Source organism: Lontra canadensis, unplaced genomic scaffold (genome assembly GCF_010015895.1).
Source record: "Lontra canadensis isolate GAN:19392208 unplaced genomic scaffold, GSC_riverotter_1.0 scaffold27, whole genome shotgun sequence".
Classification (NCBI taxonomy): Eukaryota; Metazoa; Chordata; class Mammalia; order Carnivora; family Mustelidae; genus Lontra; species Lontra canadensis.
Genome location: NW_022631021.1, coordinates 20,199,953 through 20,224,835, shown reverse-complemented (window position 1 = coordinate 20,224,835; position 24,883 = coordinate 20,199,953). Strand labels below are relative to the sequence as shown.

At 37.5% G+C, this 24,883-nt stretch overlaps 1 protein-coding gene across 1 annotated transcript in view; it reads right to left on the bottom strand.

Annotated features, from left to right (window-relative positions):
* Positions 1–24,883, bottom strand: part of PKHD1 (PKHD1 ciliary IPT domain containing fibrocystin/polyductin) — a 443,932-nt gene that overhangs the window by 40,117 nt on the left and 378,932 nt on the right. Inside the window, exon 61 of the mRNA XM_032864542.1 lies at positions 5,068–6,079. Coding sequence (XP_032720433.1) covers positions 5,068–6,079 — 1,012 coding nt within the window. The remainder of the gene's footprint in view (positions 1–5,067; positions 6,080–24,883) is intronic.

Here is a 24,883-nt window from a genome sequence, read left to right as displayed (position 1 = left end):
GTATCACTGCAGAAACAGGACTGTGAAATAAATGATAATTTTAATGATGACCATGAATCATCAATAAAAATGAGAATGGTTTACATTATTTCCTGTTTAATAAGTCTGGATAATATGTTGTGGTTTTTTTGTTTGTTTGTTTTCAGTTTAAGGGATGAACGCATTTAAAATGTAGTGATAAAAGCAACAGTGTTTAACTAAATGGAAATTTTGACTAAGCAGAGCATCTCATTTTCCCACAAAGCCAGATATATGAAATACCATTATGACAATTTTGCCATTCACCTAACAACAAAGCAACAAATTTGTATTGTACCAAAAAGAAGTGGCACAGAAACATTCTTCAATGGCAGGTCAGTGGTTTTGCCATGAAGGCGGAAAGAGACAAGCTGGTTATACAGAAATCTCTTCCAGAAAGAACATTCTTCCAGTCTTGGGAAGAATGTCCTCACATGTTGGTAGGAGATTCTGTTCCTGTATACTCCTACAGCTGTGTCCTAGAGAGCAAGTGCCTAAGGGTATGGAGAGCAGGTGCCTAGGGATATGCAGAAGATGTTAAAGGAGACTGTCAGTTGGCTGTTTGTTGTTAGTCTCACCAATGGTCTCAGCTAGCTCTCCTCTCTATACTAAGGTGATGGGCTCAAGAACACACAGGCCCTCCTACAGTGTCTTGCTCACCCTCACTAGATCTGTTTTCAGGAGCTAAGGATCCTGGCAATGTCATTAACAGAGAACCTAATTTGAGACAGCATATTAGATTTTTATTGCTGTGTAACAAACGAATACAAATTTAGTGGCTTAAAATAATACAATTTATTATTTTGGGGGTTGTGGATCAAGTGTCCAGACGGGCTTGGCTAGGTATACTGCTAGAAGATCTCAGGGAGAATCCACTTCTAAACTCACTCAGATTGTGGGTGGAATTTATTTCTTTGTGGCTATAGAATGGAGGTCCATGTTTCCTCACTGGCCATCAGCCAAGGTCCATTCTCTATTTATTCCACCTGTTTTTTTTTTTTTTTTTTCCATGTGATCTCTTCCATCTTAAAAACAGTGACACATCAAGCCTCTCACACCTTGAATCTCTCTGTGTTCCTCTTCTGCCAGAGCAGGAGGAAGCTCTCATCTTTTAAGGGCTCACGTTATTATTTGGACCAAACTTGATAATCTTGGAGAGTCTGTCTTTGGGTCAACCATGCCACAGAACGTACTGTATTTAATGAAGTGCTAAGAGACCATATTCACAGATTCCTGGGACTAGGGCAGCCCATCTTTGGGAGGCCCTTTTAAAAATTGTGCCAACCATAAAGAGCTTTGGCGTTTCAACATTTAAATGTCCATAAAAGATTCAGATACATTTAATTTATTTAAAGGTATTTTTAAAATTTTGTTTATAGTGAAGCAGGGGAAAGGGAGAGAAGAGAAAGGAAGGAAAAAAATTTAAGAGAGCAGGGACGCCTGGGTGGCTCAGTAGGTTAAGCCGCTGCTTTCGGCTCAGGTCATGATCCCGGGGTCCTGAGATCAAGTCCCGCATCAGGCTCCTTGCTCGGCGGGGAGCCTGCCTCTCTCTCTGCCTCTCATTCCACCTCTGCCTGTCTCTCTGCCTGCTTGTGTGCTTTCTCTCTCTCTTTCTGACAAAAAAAAAAAAAAAAAATTTAAGAGAGCAAAAATCAAGTTCCTACTGAAACAAAGGTAAGCAATACAAAATATGTCCTACCAGGATTCCAGATAAAAGACAGAATATAGAAATAAGACTCCTGTGCAGAATGTCCGGTTTAAAAAGGGCAGATTGAAATTATGTTTATCTCTGTGTCCCCTACTCCACTGAAATTACTTAAAAGAATACAAATAAATAAAAATGGTGTAAACAAAGATGTTAAGAAGGCAGGAGAAGAGAGAAGTATTGACAACAGAGGTCAAGGAAGTTTTGGAAGATGGAAAACAGGTTCATGGAATTGACTTAGCCTAGCAGACCGAATTTAAATCCACATGTCTCTCAAAGAGGATAAAGACCAGGAGAGGCCAATTCACTTTGCATTATTTAATTAAAAAGTAGAGAGAACTCCATTTCTACCTGGACCCCCATTAAAGAAGTTAATAACTTTTGGAAAGCTGGTAGTATGCCCCTTAAAAAGTAAATGCCCAATATGGCCTCAGTTTGTTGAAACACATGCAAACCCATTATATTAACACAAGTGAATCTCTCAGGAACATCCTTGGTAGTTTTCACTGAAAAGGCCTGCATCCTGGGGCTGATTGCGCTGTGTCAAGGTCAGTTCATTAGCTTGTCAATGGCTCTGCACTGGGTTCAATGGAAGCCCCAACTGACACTGATCAAAGTTGAAAGAAACAGGGCTGGCCCCAGGCCTGCGCAGGGCTCCAGGGCTGCTTAGCATATTGTGCAATTCTTTGGACCATGGGAAACCTTGCTAATTTTCATTCTATCCCTTAGGACAAGGCATTTCTCATTCTGCAGAGATTTATTCAGATGTACTTAAGAAGCAGCTTTCCTTATCTTCAGAAGATTTACTTTTTGTCTTATGTTTGAAATCTCTCTTAAAATATGAGAGGGACAGAGAGAGATGGGGGAATAGAACACATTCCAACAGAAAAATCGATGTTATAATATACATGTTTGGCAGCTTCACATTAAATCAGAGATATCTGAGTCGAAAGTGAAAACATGATGGCAATGATGGATGGTGGGCCATAAAGGTGACCTCCTCTCTGAAGCTGTGTCGCCTCTTCATAATGGAGTGCTACCCCCACAGATATGTGTGTACCTAAACTGGTGCGGACCCACTCTTTTTGCTGGGTTTCCTCTGCTATACCTCTATTGCTTCTACTCTTTGACTCTTCTCTCCTTCTACATAAAGGCTACATATTCATGGAGTCTTTTTTTTATATGCAACACAAAAATCAGTTATTTGGGAATGATGACCTATTAGAAAAAGCTCAGTAAAATCTAAATAATATTTAGCAATGGATTGGCCCTTTTTCTCTCTAGTAAGCCATGCATATAATATTATTTATAAGAACTCAGTGGGATCTAAATGCTATTGGGGTAAAGAATAAAGATATTTAAATATAAGCTAAGGTGCATTGGCATCATTTGTTTCAGGTTCTTGATTCTTGTATGATGATGCATTATTGCCTAATGACATCAATAACATGGTGACAGTTTGGTGGTTGATAAAAATATCCAAGATTTTTAAAAAATTTTATTTTATATTTATTTGATGGAGAGAGAGAGAGTCAGCAAGAGAGGGACTACAAGCAGGGGGAGTGGGAGAGGGAAAAGCAGGCTTCCTGCTGAGCAAGGAGCCCTATGAGGGGCTCGATTCCAGGACCCTGGGATCATGACCTGAGCAGAAGGCAGACTCTTAATAACTGAGCCACTCAGGCACCCTAAAATAATCCAATATTCAACAGGTTCTGAGCAATCATGTAACAAATAGTACTTTTTAATTCTAAGATAACAATTCCTAAAGCCCTCAAATCAATAAGAATTTAGGGAAAACAAAACTGCTTGAGTTTTCTTTTCATATCTCCTATACATGTCAATGTACTGTTAGGAAAAGGAACACCTATCTATGTTGTAATTCAGGCAAAAAAAGATACAAAAACACTAGCTAAGCTTTCATTTGGATATATTGCTCTGTGTTTAAAAAGGAAATCAATGTACTAGTTAAATATGCCTAATGATGTGAAGGTGTGTCTTTTTATTTTTACTCTCATTTTATAGCAAATCCCATATCCATAGAAGATGGTAACCAGAAGTAACTAATATCCATTAAATATCAATTATTTATTTATTAGTACTACCACCAATAAGATGAAAAAGCAGTAACATTAGAATAATCTAAAAAAATATGAATATTCTAAAAATTTCATTGAATAATATATCTCAGAATCTAAATAATTTTACCTATTTCAGGGACCCAGTATCAATTGAAAATGCACATGGGTTTGAGCTTATTTTCCAGTAGCAGTGACAACTTTATAAGGAACAGCTATGCTGCCCACCTTGAGTACTTTATTACAAGCAGTGTTCATCTGTGAGATGGTTGGTTTTATATATGTTCTTTAAGTATTATAACAAGTTAATCTTGTCTCTTAGACTAGGCTATCATTTTTGGTTCCTTGGCATCTGATAAAAATTGGATCTTGGGACTTATAGTCTGCACCTTATGAGAGACAACCATAGATGAACTTGGGCTGGTCAATTTATCCTTTAGCTAACACAATCTATAAAATTGAGAGTAATTTACACTTGCCTTCCCTTATTGTGTACTTCTCATGCTTCTCCATTTACTAGGCTCAGAAAAACATTCAGGTAAATTTAATTCTGAAATGTCTATTGAATAAAAATCTGGTGAAGGACTCCAAAACATAAGCATTCACAGTCAGAATAACATAGAACAAAGGATGTTACAGATCTTACACAGGTCTCTGCCATAAACATAGTTGACAACAGGTATATTCCTGCCTCATACAATTTGACAAAGGCATCCTCTTAAGGGTTTTATAATCCTAGGCTAAATAAAACCCAATGAGAGTAATTGTGTTACCCTAGTAAATGACTAGTTATCCCTCCAAAATTTTCCTAAACATAAGTCCACTCCCAAGTTCCCATAGGAAGAATTATTATCATCCTCCTCAGTACTCACCTTTCAGCATGTGATACATTGTGTTTCTGTTCCTTAAGGCAAAGATCATATCTGTTTCACCTTAGCAAAGCCTACTACTTAAATTTATTACACGAATAAAAGAATGGACAAATGAACTGAAAACAAACTGCTTTGGAAAAATTCGTTCCTACATGCTTTTCACCTTAAGGTACCAAAATATAACACCTTCAACCATCCAAGATATAGAATAGTCATGAAGAATATAGATTTAATTTAAAAAAACGTTAATAATTTAAGACTCTAAGTGACTTTCTAAGTTTTTATTCTTATCTTAAGAAACAGATAGGTTATATGATTCAATGGAAGTCAGCTGACATTTGTAATATGCTCTCAAGAAATCAACCCTTGTTTAGATGATATTATAATTAGTACTCACCCATAGCCAGTGACTCCCTTTGACTGAGTTACCAGTAAGGCCCCAATAGTCATATTCAGAACATTCTCTAGTACTCCAGTCTGCTGAGCAGTGATAATCTGGTGAGCCAAATTCTGTAATTTGTTACTTGATAAATATGAAATCAGTCCAGTGCTCCTTATTGTTGGCAGATCACCAATTTCGATGACTATCACTTTTGAGACAGTTTCCACAGTGGTTGGTGGAACACTGTATGAGCTCATTTCCATCATGAGAGGTTTACGTTGACCAACTCTGTAATGACTGGCACAACTCACAATTGGGCAATTGCGCTTTCTCTTTGCTTTACTGTCAGCAATGGCCTTTAAGTTTGCTTCATTGCCAGACATCTCATAAATAAATCTGATTTGGTCTTGGCGAACTTGCAAGAAGTCCATTAGTCTTTCAAGGATAATGATATCCCAGCCCTTTTCTAGTACTGAAAATGTCACAGTGAGGGCCAAATGAATGGAGACCCCTGAGCGTATTTCAATGGGCTCTGGTCCTTGTAGGACAACATATAAGAGGTTATCCAAGATGCTAAAGTAGTTAGAACCAACAGACTCATCCAGCAATGAGGAAGTCGATTGAACCAGAATGGGTGGAATGAAACTCTCCCCTATGAAAACACGGGGGCTCTGGAATTCATGGTAGAATATAGCCAAGAGAAGCTTAGAGGCACTTTTGTTCCCCAAAAGAAAAAAACGCAACACTTGGGGAGGCTGTTCCACAAAGCAAACCTTGGTGATTTCTCTGGTGGGTAAAATGGAATAGAAAGTAGATACAGGTCCTGAAGCAGAACATGGAGTATTGAAATTTACACCACTAAATGTGTCAACAAAATCACGAGTAATGGATACAACTGGATATAACTTCCTCATGGCCCAGGTGGCATCAGCATTGTCAAGAATTAAGATCACTTGGTCAGTCTGTTTGCAAATGTAGCCTTGTATCAGGGCTCGGTATGTGCATTTCTGTTCTTCTCTAAATGTACCTATAAAATAAAAGAAAGTAAGTGATATATGAACCACAACTTCTCAAAGATGATTTGCAATCCATCATTCTTAGTATCATCTGTAACCTTATGAAACATTTATTAAACTTTTAAGTGTGCCTTGATACTGAGTATGCAAATAAGTCTGGGTAAAATACGGAAGGATACATATATTAAATAACAGGATACATATATTACATAACAGTTATTAATAACAAAAATACATAATACATAATATGTGTTATATAAAGGTAAAAATGGACATAATAGCTAAGTGAAAAAAGATTTGAATAAGTCATATAATTAAGGAAAAGGAATAATCACTAAGGCCTTCATAGGAAAAAGGATGGGGAGAGGAGGTAATAATATTCAAGTCAATGAAAAGGGAGGTAGACTGAAGGGGCTGGAATGGAAAATTTATGGAGGTGTATTAAAATTGAAGAGGTTTACTGTGAAAGGTTGTGAAAGAGTATGGATGTCAGACTATATCATTTTCTTGTTCTCTCTTTTCTTTAAACATGAAGAGTAAAAAAAAGTACAAGAAGAAGAAAAGAAGAAAGTAGTAATTTGGGGAGTATTGCCATTAAAGAGAGCACAAGTTGAGGATTATTCAGGATAATCAAGAATTTAGAGAAAAAGCATTATCCATTATTCCTACCATTCCGAATCCTCCTGTCTATGAAACACAAGCCATTCTTGTTCTAAATCCATATGGATATTTTAACTTCCAACAAACAGAATTCCATTGATTTAAAATTGATATTCACAAAGTTATATTATTTTCAAGATATTTTAATTTGCCTTTAACTGCAAGGTCATCAAATTAGCCTCAGGACTGGAACCAAAAAATAAAATTACTATATTTGGACATGATCTAACCTCCTCCTATCCTTCCTTCAATATGATATGTTTAGAAATCTGTGCCAATGCTATCTATGACATCAATAAATTTAACTACCAAAATGTTGCTTTGGGAGCAGGCCACATGGTTTACTTGTGCCTCAACAACAATAATAATAATAATAGTCAAAATTATAAGGGAAACTATAAAATATTTCAAGCTGAATAATAATAAAATTTTAGCATGTCAGAATTTGTTAGATGCAGTGAAAACAGTGCTATGAAGGAAAGTTATAATGTTAACTGCTTATATTACAAAAGAAGAGTTGTCTAAAAGTAATAATGTTCTGCCTTACAAATTTAGAAATTAAGCAAAACAAATCCAGAATAAATAGAAGAAAGGAAATAATAAATATAACAGCAGAAATCCATGAAATAGAAAAGAGGTAAAGAAACAAAAAGAGAATGAGTGAACAAAGCTAAAATTTGATGCTTGGAAAATATCAATAAATTGTTTAACCCCTTCACTAGACAGATCAAGATAAAAAGAGAGCACAAATCATCAGTTTCAGGGATGAAAAAGATTATTACTACAGATCCTACAGACAAAAGTTAAGAGACTACTACAAACCACCTCATGCTAACAAATTCAACAACTTAGATGAAATAGACAAGTAGAAAACAGACACAGGATAAAACGGAAAATTCAGATTGTTCTAACTCAGAGAGATAGAATCACTAAATTGAATACTAAGTTATTAATTTAAATAGAGATTTAATTATCAAAATAAAAGAAGGGTTATTTTTACATAACATGTTTTCTCTGTATGGTCATATAATATGGAAACACTAATGTTAAATCAAGAGTTGTTTCCAAAAGCATGGAACCAGTATGAAGGGAATTAATTCCATGATCTTAACACACATGTGCTCTGAGATTCTGATACAACAGTCTTTACTACAGATATGTCCTTTTGAAATGAGATAGTTAGGTGGGCTTCTCTCATAAAAAACCCTGACACTCACCACTTCCCCTTTTCTAAATTTTACCTCTCACTCTTCTCCTTTTAACACATTTTTTTTCTCAGCCATGTTGATGTCATGTTGATTAATTGTTCACATTTCATCCAGGTCTATAGATTTCTGATTTTGATTCTCCTGCTTCTGATTCAGGAGATACAATGTCTTTTAAAGTGATCCCTGGAGACTGCTAAATTTTTGGAGCTGTCCCTAAATAAAATAAACACTCTCTTACTTGATATTATTCTCAATCACTCTGCTACTAAAGATACGTGGTTTGATAAATTATGTAGAATTTGTAGGTTTTGGTGCCCTTAAAGGGTTATTTTTCAAGACCAGGAATCATATCTCTTATTTAAACTACCACAGGGATTAAGAGCCTACCACAAACGTAGTAGATGCTTCTTAATATGTATTAATTGCTTGATGTATCATGTTCTTTGCAAGACTCTTATTTTTACATATTTTTTGAAAGATGTTATTTATTTAATTGACAAAGAGAGAGAGATAGAGTGAGCACACAAGCAGGGAGAGCTGCAGAGGAGAGGGAGAAGCAGACTTCCTGATGTGGGACTCGATCCCAGGACCCTGGAATCATGTCTGATTGAGCTGAAGGCAGACGCTTAACTAACTGAGCCACCCAGGGACCCTTAAAATAATTTTTATTTATTCTTGCCAGGTATCTAGTTATAAGATTATTATTCTATAGCTTGAATATGTTTTAAACCAACTTCTGACAACAACAGGATATAATACAAAAAGTTATTATGAGATCTGCTCCCTGAATTGACTCTAATATATGATAAAGTCCAATACTTTGAGAAATTCATCTATTTCACATGAAACCACAAGATTGAAATTATAACTGATTATATTTATAAGAATTTTCTTATATTCCTAAATCACATTATTGATTTGTCTATAAAAGGATTCTGTTTTGACAAAACATTTTTTTCTTAACAAGTCATTAAATAAATACACATGTAGAAAGATGAGTTCTATTTATTTCTATTCCTAATGGCAGGTGTCTTCCAAAGCTAAAATAACAAAAGTAGATGATTTATAATGTGATTCAAATATTCTTTTAGACTAATATGACATAGGAGCTATACCAGTAGAATGCATACCTTTGAAGTAGTGTAGTATAGAATTCTTTTCATTCATTCATTTATTCTTACATGTGACTCCCAGAAACTAGTCCACCAAGAAAGCTGGACCCTCAAGCCACTCCACCTGCAGGATCCAAAGCTCCTTATTTCACAGTGACATTGGACGGAGCAGAATATGACTAACAAACCATGTTGGAGGCAAGATCTTTTTTTTTTTTTTTTTTTTTTAATTTACTTATTTGATGGAGAGCCAGAGGGAGAGCAAGTACACAAGCAGGGGGAGCAGCAGACAGAAGGAGAAGCAGACTCCCTGATGCAGGACTCAATCCCAGGACCCTAAGATCAGAACCTGAGCTGAAGGCGGCTGCTTAACCCACTGAGCCATACAGGCACCCCTGGAGGCCGGATCTTGAGAGGAAGAATAGAATGAGGAAGGAAAGAAGAGTTTGTATAAGAAAGGGTCGGAGAAAGTGTGAATGAGCAAGTTCAAGAAAGCACAACCTGTGTGGAATGCCTGTGTTGCAAACCATAAGTATACCCTGGAGGATCCAGGACTCAGGTCCATGACAAGCAAGAAACAAGGTGATAGAGTAGAAGTCACTGTCAAATCTTCATAACTGGTCAGAATTTTGTATGAGTTAAATTATGAACCCTAAAAACCAGGCAAGAAGTTCAGTAAACATTTACTGCACGCCTTGTGCATGCTTAACCTGTTAACAGAAAGGAGATTTTGTTACTATGTCACTTCTCTCTTCACTGTTAGGAGTGAGTTGCCTTTTTGTTATTATTAAGCACTGCGATGTGATAAAGATTGAATGCCAGACACATACAGCTACTTAAATATGCAGAAATTATTTACTTATTTAAACTAAATAACCTTTCTTATTCAGGGTAGCTAGTGCAATGTCCATTACACACATTGTTTCTGTTCCTAATGTATTCCTTTTTTGTGTTTTGAAGCTCTGTGTGTGAACATTTTACTATAAAAGAAACATATGCCAGGCACCTGGGTGGCTCAGATGGTTAAGCATCTGCCTTCCGCTTGGGTCACAATCTCCAGGTCCCTGGGATCAAGCCCTGCATGGGGCTCCTGGATGGCTCAACAGGGAGTCTGCTTCTCTTTCTCCCTCTCCCTCTTCCTTTCCCCCTGCATGTGTGCTCTCTCTCTCTCTCTCTCTTAAATGAATAAATAAAGTCTTAAAATAAAAAAGGAACACATGTTTTCTGATGTCTGAGACATTTGCTTGAAGACTTACCACTCTGACCTTCATGAAGTCAATAATTAGTATCTCCTAAGTTAAGTAAAAAAAAGTTTCATAAAACATTGGTTATTATAAAATATTATCCCCATGCCTTCCTTCCCAAATCCCCATAAAATGGAAGACACACCCATTTGATCCAACATAAGTATAAAGAATATTTAAATTACTTCCTTGTTTCAGGTCTTTTTGACAAAATATAAAATAAACAAAATACTTTTTTCTCCAAAATCATTGAGAATTCTTGCTATCTTAGGAATAACACCATAAAAAACCTGTAATAAATAACGTATTAATTATATCTCCAGGCTGTCCAGCTTATGTGTGTTTTTCTGGCCCACATGTCTCAGAAGTCAGAGCTGAAGTGTCTTTGACAGTAGTATGAGAATGATGATTAGGATGTGATTGTTCCCACCTCTTTGTAAAGGAGATAAAACTGCATAAAAGTAACCCACTGGGAAAAGAAATTATTTACATGGTGTACACATTATTATAGTTAACTAGAAAATTCTTCTTTATAAAGGAAGTTAAAACACACAAAACCAAGACCAAAATAATTCCACTAAAGCAATATACAGTCATCTCTGATAGAACAGGTTTACTTCTAGCAGGAATTTCTACTTTAGAAATTTGACAATAAGGGTTCTATATAAAGGAAGTGCCCTATGTGAGCTGAAAAGTAGGTTCTTTTAAAATAATTAATACCTAATTTTATTGAAATACTTTGGTCTGGCACTCAAGATGAGATCATGAAAAGCAGCTAGAGCGTAACTATGATAATTCAAAGCTTTATAACATGTAATAGGAAACCAAAGTCAGATTGTTGCATTTAGAGAATAGCTAAAATTCTGCAGGTAAGAGAGAATCCATAAAAAGGGAGAGACTGGTATTGCGGGAAATGGGTGAAGGACAGAGTAAACTCCTTGAGGGGCAAAGGGAGAGCAGAGTCTAGAGCTCTCAAAAATGGGTGGACTATGATGGTTCAAAAGACTCCATGTCTTCTAGAGTAGGAAGGACAGAAAGTGTGCAGGTAGGTCAAGGTGAGAGGCAGGCTGAAGGCAGTCATCTGCTGGGACATGTGAGGCAAAACAAGGCCATCAACTGGAAGTCAGGTGTGAGGATATATGCTGGCGGCTGGGATGCAGGGAGAAATGATGGGTGGAATGTTTGCAGATTGATAAAATGGTGGGAAACTGTCATTGTGTAAGGGGAGTGAACCTGGTCTTTCTGATTTTAGTGCTTATACAGCCTTGGGGAACCATTCTGTAAAAGTAAATACAAAACTGTGAATTCAAAATGAGTAACTATTAGTTAAAATGAGAAAAAAGTCACAACACAGTTATAAATGTAAACCTTATAAATACCATAAACATGATAAAATCTAGGGAAAATTAATACTATGAACTAGGTACCCAACATACCACTGTATGCTTTTTTCTTATTTCTTCTTGTATGCTTTTGTGTTGCTTTTTTATATGACAACAATGTATATTTTCTACAGGGGGATGGAAAGGTGATTCAGTCTTGCCTTTAACCTGGATGACTGACATTTATTTTCTACCACTGGTAGCTTAGAAAAGTTCCTTTTAGCTTCACAACTTGTGATTGGTAGCATATAAATGTTCAGGACTATCAAGTATGGGAAATTTCTTACAAAGTCTTCCTCATGTATGAGCTGTAATATTTGAATAACTTTTATAGAGTAACTTCTGTGGCAAAGTCAACCAAAAACCTACTTCTCTACCTCTCATTACCTTTGCATGCCTTAAGATACATTCACAACATGTGAGACCTAGCGTCTGGCTCCTGTGTGTCACAGCATGGGTGAGATGACATAAATGGCTAGTAGGAACTTTCATTAGAAGTGATCTTGTACCACAAAAACCACACCCTCTTAAACTCATATCAAATGCATGTCCAGCTCAACTCCCCCTTAGCCAGATCTTAAAAATGCTGTGTCCATTGCCACTATCCCCACAGTGCTTATGATGAAGGAGAATTTAGAACAAGAAGAGGGTTTTTATCTTAAATTTTGGTTAAAGTGTCTCCAATTTGCAAATTTTACAAAAACATAGGGTCATGCAAACACATTGCTGGCATTTCTTCTGGAATCTTGGAAGTGGCCTGTGTAAGCAAGAACCTTGAAACCTCAACTCCATCACCTTCACAGTAAGTCAGCCTGGGTTGCAGAGAGTGGATGAATAGATGTCTTGGATATAGTAAGATGTCATGGGAAGACAGAAGACAAAATGGCTGGGTTCACTGAACCTTAGGTTTTTGTCTGTGACTGGGACAAAGGGGCAGAGGGTCACAGCTACTAAAGATATTTTCAAAGAACTAACTGTAATGAAGCATAGCATATCTCAGCTGCATAAGGAGGGAAATGATGCAAGGGATATATATATATATATATATATATGGAAAGGACCCTTGACTAAGTGAGCTGGAAAGACATGAACCCTGGTCTTTGAGTAGGATACTTGAGTTTGTGATTTTGAAAGTTGGTGGTGATGACAATTTCAGTGCTGTGACTTCATCAGCGAGTGGTAAGGTAGAATGGAGAAAAAGCATACTCCAAAATAATAATAATAATAATAATAATAATAACAACAACAACAACTTTTATCTAAGTATTCTCCTAGAGAAGCCTTGAAGATGACTTGAGCAGCAAGAGACTGAATACACAAATAGACAATAGCCAGACCATCTATGAAAATAGAACTCTGATCCACGGTCTTCAGTGAGCAGGCCAAGAAACAAGCAGTCCATGAAAGTCACATTTCTATCTGCATCAACTAGTCTAGGATGAACAATAATCCTCAAAACAATCAGCCCCAAACAGCCAGCACCTACTTAATAACTGTCACCATCCCCAATTTCCTTCCTCACGTCCATCTTAGGACCAAATGAAGAAAGCCAAGTACATGTCTCTAATCAATCACCTGGGATGCCCCATTTCTAATGTGCTCACCTCCAGCTTCCCCATGACAACAGCTTCCAATCAAAGTACACCTGAACCTTCACTTTTTTCCACCAGAAACTTCTTACTCTCTCTGCCTTTGAGCATCTGCCAAATGCAAGGGATGGTGATGAATTCCCTTGCTATAGCAAACAGAATAAATAGGCTTTGCCTGTTCTTAATTGGGTAGTCTTTATTTCCAGAGCAGTCAAGGTTTCAGATGAATTATTAACTTGGAAAAAATGATGGCAGAGTTAGAACGGAGAAGGAAACTGTGAACTAGTTTCAGTGTCTTTCAGGGGATGAAAAGTAGTGCTTACTATGTCAACATAAAACACATCAAGTAGAGAGAGCAGGTTGTGAGCTTAATGGCACCAGCCTCAGAGAAGCAGGGGCTTTTCCTTAACAGATATGACATAGAGCATGTGAATAACATTGAAATGGAGAAGAACTGAAGATGAAGAAGAAGGTTTGAAGGTATGACAATAGATAGGCTTGAGGTAAAAGTGTTCCAGAACACTCAATGAAAATAGACAGTAGTTTCCTGATTCTAATTTAAGAGTTCCACACAGAACCAGGAGCAAGATTTGGGGAAAGAGAGTCAAAGCTTGAGTGAACCCATGAATAACCAGACAAGAGATGCATATTCTGGAGATGTAGATGGTGGACTTGTGGTGGTGATTTTGCTTACAGTGATGGTAAGCAAAATATGCTATACCCTTATACTCTCTAATATGGTGTAGAAGTTGGACACTATCAGAGGCATCCTAAGATTTCACAGCTTATCAAAGGGAGGGGGGCATGGCTCTGGTTACTGCTTACATTGGTCTTAGGTGGCCAGATGGTGACCATCTATGGTTGCTGCAACTAATATAAAATAGTTGCTCAGGAGAGCTTCAAGTATAGAAATATCTGACAACAAATCCACAGACTAATGGAAGTGGTAACTGGAAGGGGGACAGGATGGGATAGGGACTAGAATGTCAGAGGAAGATGCCCTCAAGCCATCAGACTGGTGGTCCTTCCTTCCCTATTTCTTTCCTTCCTTCTTTTTTCCTCCCTTCCATCCTTCCCCCTTCCCTAACCTCCTTTACCTAAAACTTCTTCATGGCAAGTTTAATTATCCCTACTTCACAGGTAGAAAACTGACTCACAATTTCAACTCAAACAATTACTTAGTAATGAGGAAAGGGGGGAAGTGAAAAGCAACATAATCCAAATAACTTCACTTTGAGTTGTAGTCAGCTACGATGAGTAATACTGGCAGAGAAGTGCCATGGTCATCAGGAGTTCTCCCTACAAAATCTAGCAAAAGCAACTCAGGGAGCGGTTTTGGGATATTTGCAGTTATTTGTCAAATCATACATTTGGTAAGAGTCTGTTTGCTTTTTTATATCACTTGGCCTTCTTAATATTTTAGCATCTTCTCCCAGAAGTCTAAACACATAGCTACATGTTTAACAAAGGCACCAATCTAAAGATTATCAGCAAGTAACATTGATTATTCCATTTTATAGCAAAACTTAGAGTCTTAGTGTTCATAAATAAGAAATATTATTTTTATTTCTCCAGCACTTAACACTGACTAAGAGACAGGGTGGTTTATCATTATCTTTCCATCCACTCTTCTATGTCATCTCCAGAGTAATCAGTTCTAGCATTTTCATTTTGATGGGAGGCAAAAATAAAGCACATATAGGCAATGCATGAGGGTTCCAGAGCAGCTAAATAATGTGGTTCTTAATTGTGTGAAAGGACACACTACTTAAGAGAGGAGTGTGCACATGGCCAGCAGACGTCATCATCGACTGTCCCGGCCACAGCTGGCACAAGCCCATGGTGACAGTCTAGCTTCCTTTCGAAACAGTGTTCCATCTTTTCTTCCTGTGGATTTCTTTCCCTCTAGCTTCTCTCAGTTGGGGAAGATTTAGTTTTGAGTAATGATTATCTTTCTCACTTGTTTCTGTCTTTTTTTTTTTCCCACTTCTCCAAAAGGCCTTATCTGCCAGTCACAATTTTTGTGGTCTGCAATTCTGATCACTTTTAAATGAAACCCATGCTGGCTTTGGTAATCATAATGTCATTTACAATTTACCACTAAACACGTTTATTCAGTTAGTAGCACACTGGAGAAAGAGAACTCCATATGAACTCACCGTGAAAGGCCTAATCTGATTATTTCCTCATGAAAATCCAGGCAGGGGTGCTTGTAAGAGGGGCTGAGAGGAGAAGGGAAAAAAAGCAAGGTCTGGCCACAGCTGACTTTCATAATCAATGTGAAGAGATAAGTGACACAGCCTGTCAGGACCGGCCTCCCAGTCACCCCAGGGCATTCCTCTCAAACAGGCAAGAGTGGACAGGACTTAATAAATGCTGAGTGACCAGTGAGTATTGGCTTGGCATATGCTATTGCATTCAAGATGGACAAGCACAGTGATAAAGTCCAGAAGCTCTTCTCTAAGTGCGGGAAATTAGATTAAGCAGGTTGTATTGTGTGTGCATGTGTGCACATGAACATTTGCTTTGTGTATACTTTAACATCCTAGAATATCCCAGTCATACAATATGTTCCATCTACCTTTCCCTTGACTGGAAACCTCAGACCTAAAAGCTAAGAAAGGAAGTGAGTTAGGTATGTCTGGTGAAGGAGGAAAAAAAGGAGAAGGCGTGTATGTGTGTGAGTGTGTATATGTATACTCAGGTTGCTTCCAGGGTTCTAACAAATATTAACTTTGTGTCAATATTTGTCCTTCCTGTCGTGAAATGAGGATTTTCCACCTCATTTCACATTTGAAAAGAAAATATGCCAAAGGGGTCGTCTTTGCTAGGAAAAAAAAAAAAATTAAAAGAAAAGGGAAAAAGAGAAACAACTTCTATCCTTTATTTAGAAAAATGGGTCAGAAGGAAGGAAAAAAGGTATTTTTAAAATAAATGTTTTGACTCAAAGGCACACAGAATCCTTCCATCTTCCCCTTTCAACAAAAGGGAAAAATTTATATGTTTAAAATTGAATGAAATACATCAACATTAATGATTTTTTTCCTTGAGGTTAACATCACCATTTCCCTCAATAATTTTTTAGCCATTTTGTGATAGATTTCCCAATTCATGGTACAGTAAAGCATAGGAGATTTTGACAAAAACAAAATATATAATCATTCTCTTATTTTCACAAAATGAAAAGAAATCATTTACAATTCTTTTCTGTCAAACAACATTTACACCTCATTATTTCTAATTTAACAAATATAAATGGCCACAGATCAAATAAAATGTAGACAGGTTGAATTTATCCCCATTTATAGATGTTGTTGTAGACCCTCAGGCTATGAAGAGTGAGACTCCAAAATCTCAAAGCTGTGTTCCTAAATACACAAAGAGAGTAACTGAAATCTTGGAAAGAAATATTAAAGAAAACATTTTGGTCATACTAGAAATAATAGACAAAAACTGTCCACTTTTTTAGAATGAGGAATTCTAGCTAAGAGGTCTTTTTTGTAAACTTCAAAAATAATGGTTGTGTGTTATATTTGTAAGGTGACTTGAGAAGAATGTTCTTATGTGGCATAGGTTCAGTGTGGATGACAAAAAACACAGGTTTGCTAACTTGTCTAACTTGTCTGGAATTAGAGGTCTGTAAATTCTGCTGAGAAATCACAATATGATAGTACTAGTCATTATAAAAGAGATAAGATAGATAGGCTTATACATACACTCACATACACAGATGGCATTATAAGATAATGTAATTTGGGAAATTGAAAAGTTCATTAAATTGAAAAATTAATGTATTCAAAGTTCAGCCCGGGAGCTTCAAAATTAAGGTATTTCCAGCTTGATTTTCATAATTCATTGACCAGTGGTGCTTAGGAGCATAGTCTCCTCTGGCATCATTCTTACTGAAAAAGACAGCACTCTTACAGCTGGTGATTGGCAGGGTGCAGTGGCTTCCAATGCATGGGAGTCATGAGGGGGTGGAAAAGAGAAGTCCCAAGTGTGGAGATAGTGGTATAGAACTGAAGATACCACACAAGAGCAGAAAGCGGCAAGATGAGATGTACACACTTCTGAAAGCATGTATAATGGGTAGGTGGACTTCAGGGGCTCTAGATTATAAGATTTGCTACAATTTCATGAGAAATCTCACCAAAGTTCTTGAACTTGGGTCTATTTTGGACAGGAATACATTTCCAACCCAATCTGAGAAAAATGGAACATTATATAAAACCAACCATCACATGAAGCAAGACGCCTGGAAGGCCTTCTGTGGAAGGTCTTTCTGTCTTAACTAAGTTCTCTCGATGAGTATTTCCAAATATTTGTTTCCTTTTTAGAGAAGTGTTAACTTTGAGGGGAAAAAATGATCGGGAGAGAAAAGTGATAAAATGACAATGAAGTTGAGGGAAGAGCATCGGATACTTATCATATAGACCCTTCTTCTGAATCAATCTGTCTTTGTTTTATTCAAATAAAATGCACATTTTTTATGGATAAAGTCTATTCAAATAAATGCCAGAAGATTATGTTTGTATTCTTTTACTATGTTGAAATATCATCTATATTTTGTTTAAAAGAAGTAGCTTAGAAAATGTTTTTATGTTTCTGTTATTTTGTTGTATTATGATTTTCCCTGTGAACACCAATGGGTATGGTCTCAATTATGACTTTTATTCTTTGACTACTACATTGAAAACAGCCAAAGCAAATTCAAGTTCAGGAAGTACAGCTTGGCGGATAAGAGATCAGGTTTTCTAGCCATAGAGATTTGCATTGCACTTTCTAGCTGCAAAACCATGGGCAAATTACTTATCCTCTCTCTCTGACCCAGTTAACTCATTCGTAAAAGGGATTGAAAAGCTGATGGACAAGGTTAAATGAAATGATGTATGTACAGAGTCGGGAACAAACTTGTGCTAATAAATATAAGTTGCTATATTAGCCATAATCAAAAAAGGAGTAGTTTTTAAGATACTTTTCACTCTTCTTTTGCCTTTTTTGGCACTACCATCATCTCAAATCAATAACATTTGCCTTGTAGTCTAAAATAGCACCTGTTGCAAGCATTCATTATGTTAAAAGAGACAAGTTATAGGTGAAGAAAACGCTACAATGTAGACATACTACCTATGATTTTAGAAAATATGTGCAAGAAAGAAATACACACACACACACACACACACACACACACACACGTCTACAAGCAGGATGTGTATTTTTTCCACCAATCAAGAAATCAATATAAATTTCCAAAATTCAAGATGGTTTCAATCCTTTCATCTAATCTTAACTTTCCCCCTCATTCCTTTGGTAATACTCTCCACCCCACTCCCCCTTTCTCTCCACCTTCCAATTTCCTTTTTGCTAGCAAACGTTGCCTTCCATCTTTAACTACGGTGAAGTTCATGGGTTAGATTAAAGGCAGGGCAGCCAACAGCCTTCTTTACAAATACAATCTGAGCATGCTCCTTCCCCAGAATGATAAACTTATCACCTCTCCAGCCCTCAGTTGGAAGCTGCAGCAGTAATTCTGTTGGATGCCAGAACTAAAATGAATGTGACTGGGCCATGCCCAGCTCTGAGCTGTGGTTGTAATGAGATTTGAATGGGAAGCCCCGGACACAATAAATCTGCGCCATATGTGACCATTTCCTGTGTCAGTTCCTTTCTCATAACCAGTGGAGACTTTTTTTTTTTCCCTCTCATGACCCCACACCATGACTCTGAAATCTTTCATGGCTGCTTATGGGCCTCAGGCTTTTTACAGCAGTTGTATAAATAAATGAATTTGACAGCAAACATCATAACAGTTAGCAGTAATGTGTGTTCGCCACAAGTGCCTATACTACTCACTGGAGAAATGGCAGAGGAAACAGCTTGTTTTGTTACCTAAACAAAAGTAGTTTCGTTTGACAAGTGGTGAAAGAATTAGTCAAATAAACTTGAAATCCACTAGGACTGTTTTTGCCAACTCTCCCTGCCAGTGAAATGTTCCCAGCTCCTCAATGCCCATGATTCACAAGAGATAAATTTCCTTCTTTTATTCTGAGATAAAGATCTGGGCTGGGAATACAAAACCTTTGCCTGATATTTTATATTCATCTTCCTCGCAAGGCAAGAATGTCATGTAGGGAAACTCAGGTAGGGCAAAGAGTTTCCAAAGGCACTTGTGGTAGAAAGGCCAAGGAAGGCAATTTGGGGGAAATGAGGAGGTTGGTGGCAATAATGACCCACCCCATTGATTACTTGGGGACAGCAAACTGAAGTTTATGAGGGCTTCCTTCTCTTTCATGTTTCCTTTATTCGAGAAAGGAAACTCTCTACATCAGACAGTTGCTGAAAGAAAGGTAGTTAGCATCTTTCCTTATCTCCACACTCCCAGCAACATAAGTGCTATTGTCTATCTTGGGGGAGTCTGTGGTCAATTTAGATAAGCACCAAAAAAGCATAGATTTTGCTCAGTTACATGGATTAGTTATTTATAAGTCCTTAACTTTTTCTGCTCCTCTACAGGAATCTCAATAACAACCCCATTATTCTAGCTGTGAAAGAAAGATGTTATAGCTTCGTGGTTGTTCCTACGGACTCTGGTCCAAACTGCCTCGGTTTAAATCCTAGCTCTGATACTTACTCTCTGTGCGATTTTAAGCAAGCAACTTATCTTCACTGTGCCTCAGTTTCCACTTGTGCAAAGTGGGAAGAAAAATGGTGTGGTATGAAGCTCATAAGGTTGCTGTAAAATTAAGTGTATTGTAAAGGGCTTAGGAATATAAATGATAAATGAGGACATTATGTTAAGTAAAATAAGTCAGTCTAAAAAAATAATTACTGCATGATAATATTTAAAAGAGGTGTTTACAAGACTCAAATTCATAAAAGCAGAGAACAGAATGATGTTTGCCAGAGGCTAAAGGAGAAAGGGAAAAAAGGCTCAGAAAGTGGCTAGGACTTAATAAGTATTGTTGTTGTCATTATTATTATCCCAAACAAAGAAACTTGGATAACAGTCTATTTGAAAACACTAGAGCTCTTCTCTAGGATGCCTTGCTATTAGCAGCTGATCTGGGAAATAAAAGTTAAAACCTGTGTGGGGAAACCATAATAGCATTTTCACCAAAGTCAATTACAATTAATTACAAGATATAGTACATCGTCAATAAAAATATCATCTGGACTTTGAAAATATTTTTTTAGATATAGATCATTTTCACTCTTTTGAAAGTAATATTCTTTGCCATGGTCAAGTAACCGTTCCCTCTAGAATCTTCTCATACTCAAAAGAAGTATCGCTATTTGGGGGAGTTGGGAGCCATCCCCAACTAACAGATCTTAGAGTCTATGTTCTGCTCTCTGTTTTTATCTCTTTAAAATGTAATTATTAAAATGGCTCACTAAAGTGTTTTGCTTGTGTGATAATATGTAAGAAAGTGCCTTAACATTGTGGAAGATATAGATTATAATAAATATAATAAAGATATTTCAATTTATTGAGTCTACTATTTATACAATAAATTCCTAATGTCTGTTTTAACTGACTGACAGTTTAAGTGGTTAAATATACATTTTTTTCTATGTCTAGTCAACTATTTCTGCAGAGAAAGTCAGAAATGTAAATGAATTGAATTGTGTGAAATTAAACAGATTCTTTAAGTTGTGCTCTTAGAGCAGTACCTAAAAATGGAAAGAAGTGTGTCAACCAAAACTAAGGAACCATTTGACTTTATAAGACAATAAAGAACCAGGAGGGGGCAAAAATGGGGTTGGGTGTGATTTAGGAGGGTGGGTTTTGCTCGAAAACCAAATACAGAAAGTGACACCATCCTGTGGTAAAATAGGCTTAAGGGAGACTCCATATATAGTAAAACAAACTGAAAACCCCATCTCGTCATTGTTCCCAGTGTACAGGCTCTAATGCTACATCTAGGAAATGTCTCCAAAGTCAGTCTGTGAGAAAATGACTGTGCCCTTCACTGTGAGGAATGTCATCTGACAAAACCCTTCCCTCTCTATGTCCCAATCCTTTCCCAAGGTCTGCTCCTAGGATGCACATCCTAGCTCACCATCAGAGTTGCAAATGTGAAGATTTCGCGCAATGGATAGCTCCAGCTCTTCACACTCTGTATGGCCATCAAGGCTGAACAAACACAGCTGAGCAGTGTCCTTTCTGTTTGGTCACTCCTGGTGCCTCTTAAATAACAAAGGAACAGCATGACCTTGCAAAGTCTGTTTTGCTGAGTTAAAGAGAAAACTGAGGGAGCAAAGAAATTCTGAAAGAGCGGTACCTTCATCAAACATTGTGGAGCTATGGATATAACCTGTCAAGTCTTTCTACATCATTTTCTGGGTACGTGTCTGAATACCTATACAGGCTGAGGTGCATCTCAGGAAGTGAAAGGCCTTGTACTTCCCCATCCTCTTATGGTTGAGTAGAATCGTTAGTCATTAATTATTGAGCAGAGGTAACAAGGGTCTTTTTTAAGATATTAAAGTTAATTGAAAGAGCTGACAAAATATAAGCCATAGGCCAAATCCAGCCCACTGGCTGCTGTGAATAAAGTTTTATTGAAACACAGCCCATAGTCATTTGTTTACATAGTATACACTATTGTAAACTGCACTTTGGTACCGCAATAGCAGAGTTGAGTAACTGTGACAGAAACTCTATGGACTTGAAGTTGAAGCTGGATATATTTACTGTCTGGCCCTCTATAGAAAATGTTTGCCAACACCTGCTCTAAAAGTTCAAACTTTGTCTCTGAGGCTGTGAGCACCAAAGTACAAGATGGAGACGTATCTCTCAGCCTGGGTCCCTGCCAAAGACAGACAAGAAGAGTAAGCAAGAAACAGACCTTTGTTGTTTTACGGTATTGAGATTTCCAAGTTGTGCATTATGGCATCTTAACCTAGCCTACTCTGATGGATACAGCATCTTTCCTCTTGTGTATCTTTCTCTACACGTACATAATATATCCTGCTTTAGGGAAGAGAACAAAAAGCATAAGAGGACTTTCATTTCCTTCCTCCCTCCTTCCTTCCTTCCTCCCTCCCTTTCTCTCCTTTTCCCTCCCTTTCCTTTCCCTTTCCTTTCCTTTCCTTTCCTTTCCTTTCCTTTCCTTTCCTTTCCTTTCCTTTCCTTTCCCTTCTCTTCTCTTCCCTTCCCTTCCCTTTTCCTTCCTTCCTTCCTCTCTTTCTCTTCTTTCTTTCTTTGTTTCCTTTTCTTTTCTTTCCTTTCCTTTTCTTTTCCTCAAGAGACAGGATGAGGACATGAAATGTTTGAGTTCTCAGTTAATATTTGGACTGGAATTTTTCCCTTTCTAAACATAAATTTTCTTCATACAGTTTATATCAATATTTGCTTCATCTAATACCTGAACTTGTCTCACAGATCTCTACAAACCTACCTTCCTTGCCATGTAAAGATGACATTTCCTCAATATATTGTGCACAGAAGTTTACTGAAGTAATTAAGGTAAAAGATTTCTGCAAGCCCAGGACAGATATACTGAAGTCTTTCAGAATGAGTTCTTATGTTTGGGCTTTGGCAGTTCTAATACAGGTTAAAAAATGCATACAGCTGTCTCTATTTGCTCTTTTGCTATGTCCAGATCGTCTCCTTTGGAGGAAAAAGAAACCGGTCCATTTTTTGGCAGAAAACAGCACGGTCTCTTTCAACGTCACAGAAAGGCAAGTTGACTGGACAGTCTGCCACGGATATGTTTTTTGGAAGGAGGAAGTGATGGAGGCCATTATGAGTGCATCATGTTCCTGGTGAGCCAATAAATGGAAAGCCAAGGGGTATCTTGCCAAGATTAATGCTCTGATCTAATGGACAGGGACACTAATTTGAAGATGGCAATTCCAATGTATTTTCTTCCTATTACTAATGACCATGGACAGCAGACTACCATGCACCTCAGTTTCCTTATCATATGATACAAAGCAATATACATGGATATTTACCTATAAAGCGATTGCATAAAAGTTAACTGCACTAATGTCTATGAAATACAGCAAGGGAAGGAGAATTGAAGGAGGAGGCAGTTACCCAAGCAATCTGCTCATGGAGGCCAATACATGCAAGCCAGGAAGGAGCATGGATGCCAAGCATGATCAGGTTAACCAGTCATCATTCGGTCATTTGAACAAATGATTTATTAAGATTTTTACAAATAAGTTATTGAGCCAGGGGATCCCAGGCACGCTAATTCCACATCATCTTTCAAGTTCAATGGCTCCCCTTAAAAACTGGTACAATGCAATTCAGCAAGGTGAAGGGGTTTTAAAGACATTTTGAAACTCAACTTGGAGGAACAAAACATAGCTAGACTACTGAGATGCACAACAGGCACCAAACTTCCAGACAAAATGGCTTATTTGTGGCCAAGGCTGTATACAAACTAGAGGCAAAGTAGTGTTATAAGAACAGGTACTGCAAAATACATCTGTAGATGCCAGCCAAACATTACCTACAGATTTGACATAAGAAAGAATAACTGATGAGCAAAATTTTAGTTCTACTCAACTATATATAAGATTTAAAAATTATTAACTGTTGTGTGCTATGTGTGCTATGTGTGCTATTAACCGTAAACGTGCTAACCGTTTACATGTAGGGATACTTCAAGATGAATTCTTTAATTTGGATGAAGTCTGGTATAGAATCAGGAAATCCATAGTCAGCCTATGTATTATCTTAGCTTCTTGAATCTCTGTAAATTCTGGGGGAAGGGAGAGTGATGAGAGAAAACAGGAAATGAGTATCATTTTCTAGCTTCTTCATTGTATAGTTCTGCCATTTTAAGCACTGATTTAACTCTATATTTTGAGCATTTATCATTATCCTGATAGGGATCTAGACTCTAGAAATATGTAGCTAAAAATAAAAGAAGAGGGGGCGCCTGGGTGGCTCAGTGGGTTAAGCCTCTGCCTTCGGCTCAGGTCATGATCCCAGGGTCCTGGGATCGAGCCCCGCATCGGGCTCTCTGCTCAGTGGGGAGCCTGCCTCCACCTCTCTCTCTGCCTCCTCTCTGCCTACTTGTGATCTCTGTCTGTCAAATAAATAAATAAAATCTTTAAAAAAAATAAAAATAAATAAAAATAAAAGAAGAGTCATAATGCTTGCCTTCATGGAATTTATGTAGAGTCAAGTTTCTAGTTTGAAAATATGCCTTCTTTTTCAGAGGGAAACTCCTGAGCAATCTGAGTACAAACATCTGCCTTCCTCATCTTGGCAAGTTTTGCTCTTGTCCCAGTGCCTGGGACAGTCAGAGGGAAGAAACATCAAAATTCTGTGTGTCCTCTACACCAGGTACTACAAGAGTCATTCAATGTGTCTCATTTTACTTAGTCATCATGCCAAGCTGAGAAGTACATGTTTATCACTTCCTTTTTCCAGATGAGGAAACTGGACTTGCAGCTGGATATAGAGGACCCCAAAATGGCAGAGCCAGACTCGAAGCAGCCTAGATCCCTGAGTTACCACCAGGAGCACAGCTGCCACAGGAGCCACTCAGTCTTCTTTAGGCTGAGATGTTGGGTGGGGCGGGGGGGGGGGGGAATCTTGTCCTTTTTTTTTTTTGAACAATTGACATTTGAGGGTTATCCGCTAATGGGAGTTAGT